We start from the raw sequence: 14,010 nt of genomic DNA, 5'->3' as shown, positions 1-14,010 counted from the left end.
GAAGGAGAGAAGTTCTCCTCTGCACTCCGTCTAGACAATTCCAGACACCCAGGGCACCTACCAAAGGCCCCTCTAGAGACAAAACAAAATGAGGGAAGCAGCACACCCCTTCAGGCTGCCTCACGGAGCTATGACTTTAAACTGCATCTCTGTGGCTTGCACTCTGCGCATGATCTGATTATGTCGACTTCACCTGATCCGCGTGGCTTATTGGGTACATACCTTATTTGGCAGATCGGAATGAATTTTGGCTACAGTCAACTGTGTTAAAGTCTCCAGTTCTTGGTTACCTAACTTCTGGGTTACGAGCTTCCAAAGAAAATGAGCTGTAATACATTTAACAGTTGTCTGGTTCCAAGCCTTGGGCCCAGTGCCTCTCAGACTTCATCTCATTTTATAAAGAAACTACACAGCCACCTCAGTCTTTTGCTGAACCAAATGTATCTTTTAGTCTCACCATGACTCAGGAGAGAGCACAGCAGTAGAGTAGGTGAATAAGTGCATAGATTTTGGGGTGAGAATCACCTGGGTTCAAATCCTGGCTCAGCCACTTACTAGCTGTGTGATCTTGGGGAAGGTTCTTAACCTTTCTGAGCTTCAATGATCTTATGCGTAGAATGGGAATAATAAAACCTATTCACAGGATTTCTTTTTTGAAGGTTAAATATAACAACGTGGGTAAAGTACCGTATGCTTAATTCATAGAAGCACTCAGTATGTAGGAACCATTATGAAAGGAAGTATAAGAAATCTCAGGGTGTGCTGTCCTGTTTATAGGTAACCTGGATCTTGTATTACTCACAATTGAACTCTCAGGACCACAGTCAGAAATCCAAATATAAGGCCAGCTAGTAAACCAAGGTCGAGCCCCAGAATGATGGATGCTATGCATGTAAACACCCAGATAACCTAGGAAAATATGGAAATGGAAAGAATTATGTTAATTCTTCATCAGGTGCCATCAGGTGAGTGACTACCTGTAAAAATAATAAGATCAATTGCCCATGAACAAATCACAGCTTTTTAAAATAGCCTGACTTCATTTCATATTTTAAGTGGAAGTGAAAATCGGCCTTTTCAATAAAGGCCATTTAAATATTTAAATATATGTCCCATTTAAATATTTTAATGTAGTTTTTGAACAGGTAATATAATAACATAGTTCAAAATCAAATTAGTATAAGAAAGGTGTGCAGTGAAAAATCTTGCTTGCAGCCTTTTCCCTACTCCCAACCTGTCTCCCTTCTGCTATCTTTTATTTGTGTGTATGTGTGCACACGTGTACACTTTTTGCTCATGACTTTTCACAAATACAAGCAAATATGACTACAAAGCGTATTTTATTTCCCCATCTTTTAATGTGTTATACACAGTCCTCTGTATCGCCCTGGCATTTTTCACTTAACAATTTGTCTTGGAGGTCTTTCCATCTTGATATATAAGAAATTTTCCCATTCTTTTTATCTGTTCTGGTTTAAATTAGAGAAGAATTCAAAAGGGTTTATCTTCTTTTTTTTCAACCAGTCCTCAGAACAGTTGTAAATGTGACTTTAATCAGAATTATAATGTGTGGGTTTTTGTATTTTGGCTTATTGTTTTTGCTTTGTTTGCATTTTGTTTTGTTTGTCCTTCTAAATTGGAGGATTTTGGGGTTTTTTTTTTTTTTTTCCTCTTTTTTCTTTATGGGGAAGATAATTGGGTTTATTTATTGATATTTGGAGGAGGTACTGGGGATTGAACCCAGGACCTCGTGCATGCTAAGCATGCGCTCTACCACTGAGCTCTACCCTGCCCTGAGGATTCTTTTTTAATATATATAAAGTTTGTTTGTTTTCTTTTTTGGCTTTAGAAGGCCAAGGGTATATGAATGAGTTCTTATGGGATTCTTGCTGGAATTCCATCTTCCCAGAGATACAGGACTTTCACAAAACACAGCTCACGTGGGAGGTTTCGCAGCTTTGGCTCATCCACAAAATTCTAATTTCTGCTGTAGTCCCAAAATGCAAGTCAGACTTAGGAGATACAGGGATGGAGTAATAGGCAAGAAGCACGTAAGAAGCAATTCTTATTTCAGAGAAAAATGGGTAAGTGACTTACGGCATCAGTCTTATTCTGCCTCCACAGGCGAGGTACGTCACACACCTGCATAAACATCCCTTTCAGGTTGGCAATTACGACAGCTGCCAAGACCGACTGCCAGGGGAGACAGGGAAGGCTGTGTTACGCTGGGGAATGGATTTCCATGTGATGATGTTTAAATCTTTTATTTCTCTGGGGGCAGAGCAGTGAAGGGAGATTATGCAATCAGGGTGGGGAGAAGCAGGGTTATACCTTCTGCAAGGGTTCCAGAAGCTTCCCCAGGGCAACAATGGCAATCATCACGATCCCAGCTGAGATGATGCCGGCAACCTGAAAGACACACATCTCCCATCAACAGGGTTCATCCCGTCCCCTCTGGATGTCTGTCTGCTGGATATGTGCGTGAGAAAGCCCGCTGAGGGGTGCACTTGGCGCTTCCTGACCTCCCCCCTTCTGCTCAATACTGTTGAGAGAAATGAGAATTAGTTGCTAAAACTCTACAAAACTGAGGGAAAATGGAACCCATATATTTAGTAGCTGTGGCAGAGAAATTAAATGTGGAGATAGCCTATTTGACCTGGATTGCCCTTGGATATATTACAGACCTATACTTTTGGTGTCAGTTCAGGAGGGCAAACTTCTAGTCACTTGCCATACCAGGAAACAGGGACCACCCCCCTTTCTCGACAACAGATCCTCGTAAAGTGCTTGGGAAATACATTCTCAGCACGAAACTGATTCTTCTGCATTATTGAATCAGCAGCCTGATAACAATTCTGCTAATGCTTTTGAGCACATGGCTGCCATGAAAATCTCATAGAAAATATGCTTACCAGTCCCACTGCAAATTCACAAAACCACAGGAGCCTGCTGAGAGGTGAGACCACACATCCTCTCCCAGCTGCACAGACGCAGGCTCAGAGCTGTGCCCCGTGGCAGCCCCAGTGAAGGCGGGTCAATTAGCAGGAGAAAAGGAAGCTTCAGAAACTTTACCTTCGCTGGCAAAAAAGCTCTCCTAAGATCCATAAATAGTTAGGAGAGAGGCTGAGGGGGTGGGGACTATTCTCTGGTGTGATTAGATGACCAGTGGATTCTCTGCTGAGACAGCTGGGACCTGGCCGAGGTGAAGGCTAGAAGCTCTGAAACAAAGGAGAGGAGACAGGGAGCCAGAGGCAAAGCGATCAGAGGGGAAGCAGCAGAGAAGGTTGCATTGGGCACAAGTACTGCCACGTGCAAGATGCTTGAGTCAAAGGAGACGCAAAAAGCCAATATACATAGAAAATCCGAAAACTTAAGGCAATTTCATAGTCACACTCATTCTCTCCACCTGGCAAATTGATCATGCACGTTCAGAGGACAGCTAGACCAGCCTGAGGCAGTATTATGTACATGATGTACTGAAAAGTCTGCTCTGTCCAGACAGATCTCCTTCCTAGACAGTTTATTACCTCCCAGAACCATACCTCTGGGTTCCCAGTTCCTTGTGAGCTTTCCCCTCTCCTATCTAAGAGAAGCTAGCATCCTCTCTCCCGCCTTCCCTCCTTCCTTCCATGCAGTTTCTTAACCATATCTATTGTCTGTCCTGAGCCATATGTATCTCACTGTGGATGTAGGGCTCTATGGACTGGTGAGAGAGATGGAGAGCTGGGGACAGGAACCATAGCCAGCTGCCCAATTCACGCCAGGAGGGTGGCCACCGACTCACCAAGCATAGGGAATAATTAGCCTGCAGTTGGGGGACCAAGATTAATTTTCATTACTATATTAAAGTCTGTGAGTGACCCATTACCTGTACTTAATTTGTAAGGAGAAATTACTTATTTTGTGGGGAATGCTGTAGATTTTATATCTCTGAGCAGACTCGATTACTAGAAAATTAATTCTGTTGAGTGAGAAGGTAATCAGCTAGAGAGTAGTTTGTCATCAGAATTACTTTTTCATGAATCAGTAGCAGTCAGGTTGGACTGAAAGAGCAGGTTGCAGCGATGAGCTCTTCTACCATCTGCAGATGTGCTGAAAACACTTGATGCCCACCAACACTCATGCTTCTATTCGTTCACTCAGCAAATACATGCTGGATGTTTCACGTGTCAGGTACAACGTATGTGTCTCAGGTACTAAGACACTGTTCCTACCTGGAGAAACTAATGACTGGAATGATCAACATTTACAAGTATGGGCAGGGATTTTACAAACATTTTCTTACTCAATCCTCACAACATCCCTATGAGATGGATTCAGTGATTATCCCCATTGCATAGATGCTGAAACTGAGGCTCCAACATTAAAAGGGAGCATGAGAAGCCACACAAGGGAAGACCTGCCAGTTTATTTGATCATGAGTCCCTGGATTTCAGTCCAGGCATTTAGACTTTTAACCCCAGAATTTAGTATACGTTTCAGTAATTAAATATCAAGCTATTTCTGTGCTTGTTTCATTCTTCAATACTGAAATCCTGGCATCCTTCATTCCTAAATATAATACACGCCAGTGTGTGGCAGGGGCTATTAGCTTACCAGAACACCATTATCCCCAAACCCTCTGCCAAGGAATCACTTTACATGGGCATTCTCTCTGGGGGGCGGTGGGCAGGGTCGTATGGAGGGGGGTGTGCCTCCTCTGAGCCTGCAGGTAACAGCAGGAGTGTGGAGATCACTCCACCATGTGGGGGTCTGCCTGCATCCTCTTACAGCCGTGTGTTCTGGGGAGCTCATCAGTGCCCCATTTCCAGTGGAAGCAGCAGAAACTCTCGCTGCTGACAGCTGCCCCCGAATATGGGCAACTCTGGAAATCACCCCCGACCTCTTCCCCTTGACCCCAGATCTGCGCTCACGCTTCCTGTTGGGGCTGTGTTGTTTTACGTGCTCCCTCAGAACTAGAAATGTTTGCAGGAAAAAAAAAAAGAATACTCCATTTTTAAAATAAAAATTCTGAAAATGAAAATTAAATTTTTGTTCAGCAGGAGCCATGAAATGGGAAGAAGTTGATTCTTCCAACCCCGTCTCAAAGACCTATTATAAATGGGAAAGTAGAGGGGTGGAAATAGCTCAGGGGTAGAGCGCATGCTTAGCACGCACAAGGTCCTGGGTCCAATCCCCAGTGCCTCCATCAAAAGATTTTTATTTTAATTTTTTAAAAATGGAAAGGAATACCACGGGCACTTTGGGGACAATGAAAACTTTCCTAGGGAAGCTCAGGGTTGGAGTCAGTTATCTCAGTTACTCGCTTTCATGCTTATTTGTAAGTGTCTCTGCCTTAAAGAAACCTTATTTGAAGACCGTGTGTAAGGGCAGGGGGATGTATATGTGTGTGTATGTGTGTGTGTTACACTATTTACTTTGGGTTTGTTGTTCTTTATTGTCTCAATGAACTTTTCACTCTTCAGTAATAGTTCTTTCTGTGCTGTTAGGAGAAAACTCGCCAACAAACAGAAGCCTAGTTCCTGAGCCTGCCTCCTGCCCCATCCACTGGTTGGGCCTTGCTGACTCACATGTGGCTGGAAAGGATAGCTTCCGAGAACAGCTCCCAAACTTTCTGGCCGATTGAAGGAGGGGTTTGCCAGAGATTAACTGGGATGCTGGGTTTTGGGTCACCTTGCAAAGGCAACAACTAAAAACCACATTTAAACAGCAGGATTAAACCCACATTCAGAATGCCAGGAACAAAAATTTACTCAGGGAGAAATGCCAAAATGTTCCAACAAAAATAACGTTGGCCAGCAAACTGCTGTTCTGTGGGACCAAACTCTTCTGGAGGAAGTCCCTGACTCTTATAAAGGAAATATAAATTGACGCTTTTCATTTTCCTGAAAATGTAATAACTCACTCAGCCATGAAGTGCTCTTACTACCAGGCCTTCTCTATCCTCAGATAACAAATTGGTAAAAAATCAGCGTTCTTCATTACTGATTGCTTGTCAACGGTTATTTTCCCTGAAAAAGCAGGTAAGCATAGCTGTCTGCCAGCTAAGCAGGGACACAAAGAGGCTGGAGAATGGCTGCATCAGAAAACCATAAATGTTGTTGACGAGGTTTTCCGGAAGGGGGTAGATCCCGAAGAGAGATAGGCCCGAGGTGAAATCAGGTCAGAAAGGGCAAGTTTCTCTCTTCCTCAAAGGCTAATTGTCCTGCTCAGAGCTTGTGCAAGCCTTTCTGAGCCACCACTGCCCTGAGTCACTCTCTGTGGCAGGGATCACCGCACTGCTTCCATACCTGTGTCTTTCCCCCCGTGCTCTCCTGGACAGCCGTGCGGGACAGGGCCGTGGTGGCCACAAAACACGAGAAGAATCCAGAGAAGATGTTGCTGATCCCAAAGGCAATGAATTCCTAAAAGAGAGACTAGATGAGAGTGATGTTCCAAATACAGTCTTGGTAAGATCATCACCAGGAGGGTTTAAAGAAGAACGTTAAGAAAGCCACCTCCCAAACCCACCCTGCCTGGGATCCCCAGTTTTGTTCTTACCATTAAAGGTGCTTGGAGCCCTTGAAAGACATCCACTGAGCCTGAGAGAGGCCTCACTGCTCCCAGTTGTTCTCAAGAATTGATCTTTTGCTCAAATGCTAATTTCACTTCCTGGTGAATGGCATTTGTGGAGCTCTCACATAAAACATTTTTTCTGTGGTTGGATATTTGCTACGAAGCATATTATGACTAAGAGAGCTACTATTCTGAGTACTAATTGTCTAAGTGCTGTAATTGCTATGCTGTGTTTTCAGAAACACAGTACTTGCAGCTTTGTGAGCAGTGGAAAATGCTCACCTGGTAACATATCATACGCTATAAAAACTGTCCTGTAGCTATTACAGGCATCCCCTGCTTTTCGGAAGTTCGCTTTGCGCCACTTGGCTTTTGTGAGAGACCTACATTAGTACTTGTTTTTGCTAACGGAAGGAAATCTCAAGAGGATTTTCGCTTTCATGAAAAAGGGCGAAAGCGTTTGTTTTGCAGTAAGCCAGTACAGAGGCTGCGTGCCGCCCCCCACCCCCAAGCAGGGAGAGCGGCACCGCCAAGCTCCTTCCCCAGGAACCACACTCAGCATCTCAGCATCAAGCTGCTATCACTCTTAACTGTATTATTGTGAACACTTGTTCTCCATCTCGGTTTATTTCGTGCATCTGTTTTCAAGATGTGTCCTAAGGTGATTGCTTCTTCACTTGACACCATTTCAGCTTAAGAAAGATTTCATGGGAACACTCTACTTTTGGACTGAGGGAGAAGCCTACCATTGCACAGTGAACTGCCTCAATTTAAAATGGTCACAACATATTACTGATGTTTGTTGCATTGTTTTGCTGTATTATAACCATCACTTAAAAAAAATTACTGGGAGATACTAGATTACATGAAGAATTCTTATTCTGACTTAATATGTTAACCTTAAATGTTACTTACGATTTGACTGAATTATTTTCTTAAATTAGGATTACTTCAACTTATTTCTTAAAAAGTAAATTGATGTATACAGCAAGGACATATAGCCAATATTTTATAATAACTATAAATGGAGTATAACCTTTAGAACTTGTGAATCACTGTGTTATACACCTGAAACATATAATAATGTACATCAACTATGCCTCAATTAAGAAAAATAAATGTTTTAAAAATGTAAAAAAGAACTATATCAAGCTAATACAACCCATGGGGCTTGTTTGGATACTTAGGCAAACAAAACAACTGTTTAAAAAAAACTTTTTAAGATAATTTGAAAACTGACTAGATATTTGATGTTATTAAGGAATTACTGTTAAAATTTTTAGTTGTGAAAATGATATTGTGGTTATACCTAGAAACGGACTGGATATTAGATGTTTTTAGGGAGTTGCAGCTCGTTTTTTAATATAAGTGATGTATCATGATTGTGTTTTTTAAATGCTTATCTTATCTTTCAGAGATATATAATGAAATAAAATATGGATAAACAGTAAAATAGATTTTAAAAAGTAAAGCGATACAGCACACAGATTTCAAAATAATTTCACATTAGCATACACAGGAGAGAAACCAACTCAATAGAGGTGGGTGGAAGAAACCAGTCCCTTCTTTAGCAGACAACAAAATCTTTTCCATTTTCTGTTTTCTCCTTATTTGCAGCCCTTCAAAACCAGTTCAGCCAACGGGTGACCCTACCTGGTTCCCATCGATGGTGTAATCATACTTGATGGCATATACTTTTCCTACAGACACTGCGATGGCATAAGCTACCACAGCGATGGAAAATGATGCCATCAGCATCTCGGAAAACAGGCTCACAGGAGGAAGTACAGGAGGCAAAAACCTAGTGAGTTTTTAAACAAAAAATGCTGTGAAGATTTGACCACAGTGCTCTTTCCCCACCTCACCAAATGCTCTATCAATGCAGCCACAAGTCACATATGAAAGGACTTAACCCAGAAGGACAAGAGGTATGTAAGATGTATCAACTGCTTTTACAGTTTTTAATCAGAAGTTGGTGCTTTCTCACTGGCTGATTCCTTTGGCCCCTATTTGAGAGCCTACAAGTGCTGCTTTATCTATGCCTCTGACAAGAACAAACCTGTCATTACTGATTCTTTAGTACCATACAATCCCATGCCATGCCATTTCACACATTAATGTTTCCCCTGACGCAATTTCATCTTAAAGGTTTTTGAATTTAAAAGACATCCCAGCCAGAAAATGAGATTTACCTCGTACAAAGAGATGTCAGGTCTGTTAAAAAGGCAAAGAATATAAGATGCTAAAATAGTGGAAAATCCATTTCTAAGAGCCATGATATTAAAATCTTCTTGAGTCCAAAAAGGATGAAATTTATGTAATTACCGGAATAGTCACAGCGACTAAGACATCCCAATGATTGTGGGTTCAAACAATTACTGTTCGACAAAACTAGAGCTACTGTACCAACCATATAAAGAAATAAACCTGCAAGTTTATAAGCATACAGTTGTCGCTAAATATGAAAATAGAAAATTGGAGGGATGGCTTTCTTGTACCTGTATTTTGATGACTATCCATATGGTGTAATTCCAGAGGCCCCTGGCCAAAAAATACAAACAAAAACCAATCTCCCTGACCTACCTCACTTAAGCCGAAAGTTCCCTTAATAGGAAACTACATTTCCCTCCTATAATTAGGGGGATATGGTAAAGTAGAAATAAGATTCTTATAGAAAACAATAGACATCTAGAGCTAGCTAATATCTTAATATTATCCAAATTAATATCCTAATCTAATATCCTACATATTGTTGAATCCACTTCTCTCTTTTTGCTGTTAAGGGAACTGACTCTCCGATAAGTGAAGTGATTTGCTCAAGGTCATTTAGTAGGTCTAGGTATGAAGTTAGCCATTAGATGATTTCCTGGGTAGCTAGGGCTGACTGGCCCTCTTAGAGCCTGCGTGTTAAGAAAAAGCCTTAGTGAGGGAATGAGGGTTTGGGTGAATCTTGGTGGGCTACTCAGAAGCTGACCAGACATGGAGAAATTGTGTATTTGGCCAGGATAGGGGGTGGAGAGAAGGGTAAGTGGTCACGATCTGGGGGACGGTGTCATTGGGCACCGAGTGACAGTAACACATGGCATTGACCCCCAATGAGACAAAAGGAAGATGCTTTTACTCCCTTACTGGGGGACTGAACCAGGGAGGGGTATAGAGGTGGGCTAGCGCCACGTTTCTCTTTCTCTTTGTTCATGTTACCAGGCTTGTTTCTGTGCTACCAAAAAGCAAACAAGACCAATGGGATCATGCCCTGGGGGAGGAGCTGTAGTCCCAGGGCCAGGCAGGCTAGGTCGGCTGGCCAGTCACACCAGGTGGTCTGTCAGCCATACAGCTTGATAAGCCCCAGAGCAAGAGGCCAGAGATTCATTCTCAGCAGGAGTGCAGCCAGGAAAGCTCTGGAGAGGACCAGAAAGGATCAGCTAGGGAGCAAAACTGAGTTCCCAAAACCTCTTAACGGAGCATGGACTTCTGGGACAGCGCCTTTGCTGTGGACCTCCTCCAAGTGCTACATCCTGGAAAGCCTGACAACAGGGACCTCTAAAACGTCTTTCTTAATGTAGCTCTTTACAACTACTCAAATCATCTAATTGTTAGGGTAGAAGCGCCGTCACTCAAGTAGCCACGCTGCGTCTTTTATCATGGAATTTATGCCGGCATTAGGATTCACTATCAAAATGTTGATCCTAATGTAAAGTTTCCCAAATTTACCTGATTGTTAGAATCACTTGAGGACCCTTTGAAAAATATTAAGTCCCAGGTCCCTCCCCTGGAACGCCTGACTCCATAGATTCAGGGTGGGAACCGGGAATGTGTGTTAACCAGGGTCTCCTGTGATTCTTACAAAGAAGTAAGTCTGAGAAACACTGGAATGGATGATATGTAAATTAAGCACCATGTAGCCAGTTGTAATTTTTCAGTTTTTTTTTTTTTTAACAGATTAGAAGGAATTGTAAGAGTAATCCAATAGCAAGGCAGCAGTTCCTGGGGAATGAGCACCGGGACTTTGCCAACCCAGGGAGTTTGTACCAAGAGCATGAGAAACACAGGCTGATCCAGGTCCCTCAGCTAGTGTTGAGGGAGGGGAGACTAGTACTTACTGGTTATCTAACTGCAAGTCTAGTCGTAGATGCTATAAGTTAGTGTTACAAATCTAATAAACACCTGGGCTTCTTTTTCAACGTCCTGTGAACAAATTATAGTGTAGGGCCCTTGGTCCCCGCTGCACTATGTGAGCGACCTCTTTGGTGTTTCACCACAAGCTTCAGCTGAGATTTCGGCAGTCTGTCATTATCTCTGTGTTATAGGAGAGCCCGCCAGGGCCACAGGGCTAGATAGCGACAGAGGTGGACAAGGGATTTCAGTTCTTTACTCTTTTATTTTTTTAATGGAGGTGCTGGGGATTGAACCCAGGACCTCATGCATGCTAAACACATGTTCTCCGACTGAGCTATTACCCACCCTCTCTTTGTTCTTTTAATTCACCAAACTACCAAACATATCAAACCTCTCTTGAAGATAAAGCATTTTGTTTATAAGATCAAATGATGTAACTGTTACCTAAGACTGATTAAACTAAATGGAGGAGAATTTAGGTCAGATGTCCCTTATCCTTTAAGCAGACCGTTCTCAGTACAGTAAATGTTACTAGCCATGGTTCTCTTTATTGTATACTGTAATTATACATGTGAGTTTAAGTCAGGAGCCTGGCATTAACTGTGCCTGTCCTGCTGTGTTTTAAGAACTTAAAGAAAAAAGAGAGCATCTGGGGGCTGCTTTTAAACAAACAGCTTGATCTTTATCTACTCGCATACTGTTTATCCGCTAGTTTGCACAAATGGGTATTTCTTTAAGAGTGTTGAAGGAGCACCAATGAAATGAAGCTTGTAATAAAAGGTTTCATTTAAATAGAAAGCACTGACAATATATCAGCATTGCCCAAGAGCAACTCCATACTCACCCCCTTGGGATGGATTTAACAATGCCAGCATTAAAATTTTTTTCCAAGTTAACTCCATATGAAATGCCAGTAGCAATTATTGTCTGAAACAAAATGAAAGAGGTAAAAAGTTCATGTGTTTTAACAATTTATTTCCTTTCTCATGAATGCTGAATTTTCTAATTACATATTCTACTTACCACAATGACTTCTATAGGAATAGGGACTGGGATTTTGTGTTTAAACCGATCATTTACTTCCTTAACTGCCATGCAGATGATAATGGTGAGTAATCCAGCAATGAAATCAGCAAGGTTGGTGTTACCAATATTTTGAAAAATCTCAATCAGAGTCTGTCAAAAAAAATAATTTTATATACTTCCCATATGAAAAATCATATCATCACCAAACAGCACTTAAGAATTGCATGTAAAAATCATAAAAGTGTGTTGGCTAATACAGAAACAATTAAATACCTCCAGTCTCTGCAGTACATACACCAAGTTATTAATGATGGTTAATTTAGAGTGTAAAACTATAGGTGATTTCTGCTTTCTTATTTTTGCTTATCGGTACTTTTTACAATAAAAATGAGCTCTTTTAAAAAAGAAACTATATCATTATTGGGGGTGGGGGTATAGCTCAGTGGTAGAGTGTGTGCTAAGCACATGTGAGGTCCTGGGTTCAATCCCCAGTACCTCCATTAAAAAACAGGTAAAAAAATAAAAATTATATAAAATATATCATTATATACTGTCTTTTGCTTGCAGAGAAGCTTTAAAAGTTTATAGCTTAAGTGGTTTTACAGGTGCCATTAAATGACCTATAAATTTTTACCATGCTGATATGGTATTGTTGAGATTAAAAACTGATAAACCAAAAAGTCCCAATTAACCAGTATTTTAGGTAGAGCTCTTTACTAAACCTGAATGATACAGGTGATAATAAAAATTCTTAAAATACTTCATAGGTAGATGCCTATGGACTGATCCATTCTTTATGGCAAAGAAAAGCTACTGAATTGATATATAGGTCAAGTATAAATTTTTGGAAATTAACTTGGTACTTAATTGAAACTTGAACTAAGATGACTGAAATAAAAATAACTCTTTCCAAGTGGACAGACAAGCCAGCTCAAGAAGAACTCGTTTTGTTTTGTAAATAGGAGGTTTCTGGGAATCAAGGGAGATTAGCAAGCGAGCATCCCAGGGGAGAACACTGGTGTCTTTGTTATAGCAACGTCAGTTCTGTAGAAGGCATGACTGAAGGAGGTATTCCTCAATTCTTTGAGACAAGTAATCCCCCGGTGAAGGTTGCTTTTCTTTGAATATGCTTTTTATATGAAGATATAAAAAGATATGCTTTTATATGGGGATAAAATACCACTTAAAATAATTATAACAACCAGGTAACAATTATCTATAGCAATCACTAAGAAATCTAAGAGTCATCTTGCCAGCAACCTCAACTCTTTGGAAAACATTCAGGAGTAAGGGAGCGAGAGAAGTCATTGTGCAAGCATAGTACATTCCTGCACGTGCTTGAACCAGAGTTCAAGATTCTTACTTGCAGTTTTGCTCTTGCTTTCAACCCAATACTAGCACATTTATGTTGCTTTCCAGAGTTAGTAAAAATGCGGATACATTGATAGTAACAAGGTGAAGCAAGTGGCAGCAGGGCGAAAAAAAAATGGAGAAACTACCAGAAGTGGACACAACTTAGGGCATCTACGATGGGGGTAGACAGCCCCACACACCTTGGAGTCTTGAAGATATTGCTCTCTGGCCCTTTACCTTATCAGTTTTCTAGTGATGACCCTCCTTAATTCATGAGCTAGATACAATATTTCAATTAACTGTACGATGAAGGTTTACTTTCAGGGCGTGATGGAAAAATTCAAACTCAGAAACAATCAGAATAATTATCTCAACCCTAAAACCTTTCATCTTACAAAAGTGATTACTGACAGGGTTCCCATTTAAGCTGAGAGTCACTTAGACCTTTGAATAAAAAGCATCTCTTGCAACTATGAGCTGCAAAAACCAAAATCAGTTTATATTACACAATTGCACCCAGCAAGGCATATGAATATACTAGCTGACTCTCTTAAGTTCTGCAATAGAAAGTTCAACCTATTTGGAAATAAAACTCACCCATATAAACTGAAGTAGTGAAATTGTACTCAAAGATACAGAAATGATGCTTTAAGAAAGCACTGAGAAGTAATTCTAATTTAGTTTACTGTTAAAACACTTACTAAAATATGTTTAAAATATGAATACGCTTATGATTCTATATTTTAGCCCAGAACAGTTCAAATCAAGATAATGAAACTTTTCAGAACTGGGTAATATTTTACTATATGTCCTATCATGCTTGGAGAATTTTAGGACCATTTCATTCAGAGAATTTCTTCCTTCTGGGTATAGGCAGCCATAAGTTAAAAATTATACCTGGTATTACATATGAGGAAATTCATTGGTTAACTTTTGGTGCCAAGTTTATTTTAATTCATC

The 14,010-nt window shown here is 40.8% G+C and overlaps 1 protein-coding gene and 1 long non-coding RNA gene across 6 annotated transcripts in view; one reads left to right on the top strand and one right to left on the bottom strand.

Moving 5' to 3' along the window:
- Nucleotides 1–14,010, bottom strand: part of SLC26A4 (solute carrier family 26 member 4) — a 46,820-nt gene that overhangs the window by 18,868 nt on the left and 13,942 nt on the right. For all 3 annotated transcript variants that reach the window (XM_031679792.2, XM_031679793.2, XM_072965219.1), the window contains exons 7-13: nt 11,695–11,847; nt 11,516–11,598; nt 8,209–8,356; nt 6,291–6,404; nt 2,332–2,409; nt 2,098–2,193; nt 803–909 (exon numbers count right to left, since the gene is read on the bottom strand). In XM_031679792.2, the coding sequence (XP_031535652.1) occupies nt 803–909; nt 2,098–2,193; nt 2,332–2,409; nt 6,291–6,404; nt 8,209–8,356; nt 11,516–11,598; nt 11,695–11,847 (779 nt within the window). The remainder of the gene's footprint in view (nt 1–802; nt 910–2,097; nt 2,194–2,331; nt 2,410–6,290; nt 6,405–8,208; nt 8,357–11,515; nt 11,599–11,694; nt 11,848–14,010) is intronic.
- LOC116281335 (uncharacterized) overlaps nt 1–14,010 on the top strand; it is a 58,832-nt gene that overhangs the window by 38,850 nt on the left and 5,972 nt on the right. The window contains exons 2-3 of one of the 3 annotated variants that reach the window (XR_012074586.1): nt 778–965; nt 8,262–8,483. This is a non-coding gene — a long non-coding RNA (uncharacterized lncRNA). Of the gene's footprint in view, nt 1–777; nt 966–8,172; nt 8,484–14,010 lie in introns of all 3 variants that reach the window. The other 2 variants (XR_012074585.1, XR_012074587.1) reach the window with 2 other exon arrangements.

This window comes from Vicugna pacos, chromosome 7, assembly GCF_048564905.1.
Source record: "Vicugna pacos chromosome 7, VicPac4, whole genome shotgun sequence".
NCBI lineage: Eukaryota > Metazoa > Chordata > Mammalia > Artiodactyla > Camelidae > Vicugna > Vicugna pacos.
Note: the sequence above shows the minus strand (reverse complement) of the source record. Positions and strands in the feature narration are given on the sequence as shown.